The following is a 2033-nucleotide window of genomic DNA, read 5'->3' as shown; positions in this document are numbered from 1 at the left end:
TGCCGTCCCTGACAGGAACGACCCTGGGCCCCTTTCGCCTGGGGGAGGGTCCTGAGGGCAGCGGGGGGGCCTGGGCGGCTCTGTCGCCTTTTGCTGCTTTCGAGGGGGGGGGGGCTTTTTTTATTTTGTCTACGTCTTTTGTTTCCCAGCCGCTTTTACTTGAGCTGACCTTGATGCACCTTCCTCGGTGCTTTAGCAAAGGCTGACCCCAGTTTTGGAAGCTGAGGGGCCGAGGTGTGTTGGGTGAGCAGCCCGAGGGTGCAGGACGTCTGCAGTCAGACCACCCGGGCCTTCGCGATGTGTGTGCTCACAAAATAACCGTGCTTAGCCGTGTTGCTGTTGCTAGATGTTCAAGCTGCTGTTTTCTGTCTTTTTTAAAAAAAAACACCACAACAAACAACAAAACTTGTGCAGCCTCCCAGAGCATGATGGGGATGTGGTGACCTGATGGACATTGCCACCATCTTCTTTAGTTTGTGTAGGCATAAACCATTGGCCTGCAACTGGAAGGTTATGGTTTGTACCATCCATCTTCATGCACACAAGTACTGAACAATGTCTGTGTGCTGAAGCCGATGGCTTGATGCTTCACTCTCCTTAATAAGTGTACCTTTTGCATTGTACATTTGTAATATACCTCACACATGCTGTCATCTGAAGATATTCTCCTGTGTTTTGTTCTCTATTATTTACCTCATGTTAAGGCCCACAGTTATTTACACTTCCTCCTTCACCTCCCTCCCTTCAGAAATCTTGATATTTAACCCTTGAAGCTGATGGTGAGCTTAATCCTGAAAATGCTTATATTAGGTACACATACTGGCAATATGGGTATTTGCATATAGAAATCTGAATTTTAAATACAAAAAAATATTTTATTAGAGAAATAGTAATACTTAAAATTACAGTTGAACTGCCACACTGAGGTCCCAAAGAAAATGTACTAATGAAAAAAGTAACTGTGGAGATTTGCCTACTGGAATTAAGCTTCAGGATTAACTTCATAGAGAGAAATTGGGAGAGCTGAAACAAAATGCAAGGGTTTCAGTATATCCTATGGTTTGGAATCATTCCAGAGCTCTAAGTCCAAAAGATTAATTTGTTCACCTTTTCTTAAAGTCTTTCAATACTTAGGCTTGCCTCTCTGCTGGTGGAAGCTGAGGATTGTGAGTGGTCTGAATGTGTATTTTAGTTGATTTCTGTCCTTTTGATTCTCTTTGACATTCCTTAGCTCATGGCATTCAGCAGACTGCAGTAAGACAAGCTCATCGCAAGTCTGAGCCCAACTTCCATGATAAATATGGAAACCTGGTTCTCCTTGGTGGAGCTGGAGTTTTTACTACCATCTGGGCATATGTAAGTTGTCCTTCTTTTCACCACTCTCTTGGGACTATAGCTGTAAATGTGCAAGCTAGTAAATTTAACAAGGGCTCAGTTGTTTGAAGTAACTTACATAGCCAAGATTTAGGAGCTGCTTATATAAGTGAATGGTAATATGCAAGTTGTGTTCATATTTTGAGTTGTGAGATAAATTTCTGTGTCCTTCTATTGCTTGATTTTAAAATGTAGTGGAAACACAAGTGTTCTCTACTTGGGATTTCTAAGCTATAGGGGTAGAGATTCTAGCAGAAAAATTATTGATAAAAATAACAGTACAGTGATGGGGCTTTACACCTTTTTTGATCTAGCTTATTTGAAATAGTAAACTGAAGTATTTAAATATTATTCAATGTAAGTATACTTTACTTACTTTATTAAATGTTATGTTCTAATACAAGAAATGTAAACTGAAAACTGTAGGAATATAAGAAGTTTTCCTTGATTTCAGAGTTAATAATTTTGACTTTTGTTCTCCTGCAGGTGCTCACACAACTTAGAATTGAGTGGGGCTTGTCACCTGTTGGCAGAATCACCCCGAGAGAGTGGAGGGAGTAACAGCCTTTGCTTGCAATTAACTGGTCTGAACTTTCACTGAAATAATTATTGTGTAATGGCATTTGTTCCCTGATCACCACTTGTGCAGTGGCATTCCT

The 2033-nt window shown here is 40.9% G+C and overlaps 1 protein-coding gene across 1 annotated transcript; it reads left to right on the top strand.

Moving 5' to 3' along the window:
* Nucleotides 1-827: 827 nt before the first annotated feature.
* LOC104388380 (cytochrome c oxidase subunit 7B, mitochondrial) lies at nucleotides 828-1935 on the top strand. Its single transcript, XM_009997242.1, has 3 exons — nucleotides 828-831; nucleotides 1232-1356; nucleotides 1861-1935. Exons 1-3 carry the CDS (start codon nucleotides 828-830, stop codon nucleotides 1933-1935), a joined length of 204 nt encoding a protein of 67 aa, XP_009995544.1.
* The last annotated feature ends 98 nt before the right edge of the window (nucleotides 1936-2033 follow it).

The sequence above is a fragment of the Chaetura pelagica genome, unplaced genomic scaffold, assembly GCF_000747805.2.
Source record: "Chaetura pelagica isolate M959 unplaced genomic scaffold, ChaPel_1.0 scaffold344, whole genome shotgun sequence".
Lineage (NCBI taxonomy): Eukaryota > Metazoa > Chordata > Aves > Apodiformes > Apodidae > Chaetura > Chaetura pelagica.
Note: the sequence above shows the minus strand (reverse complement) of the source record. Positions and strands in the feature narration are given on the sequence as shown.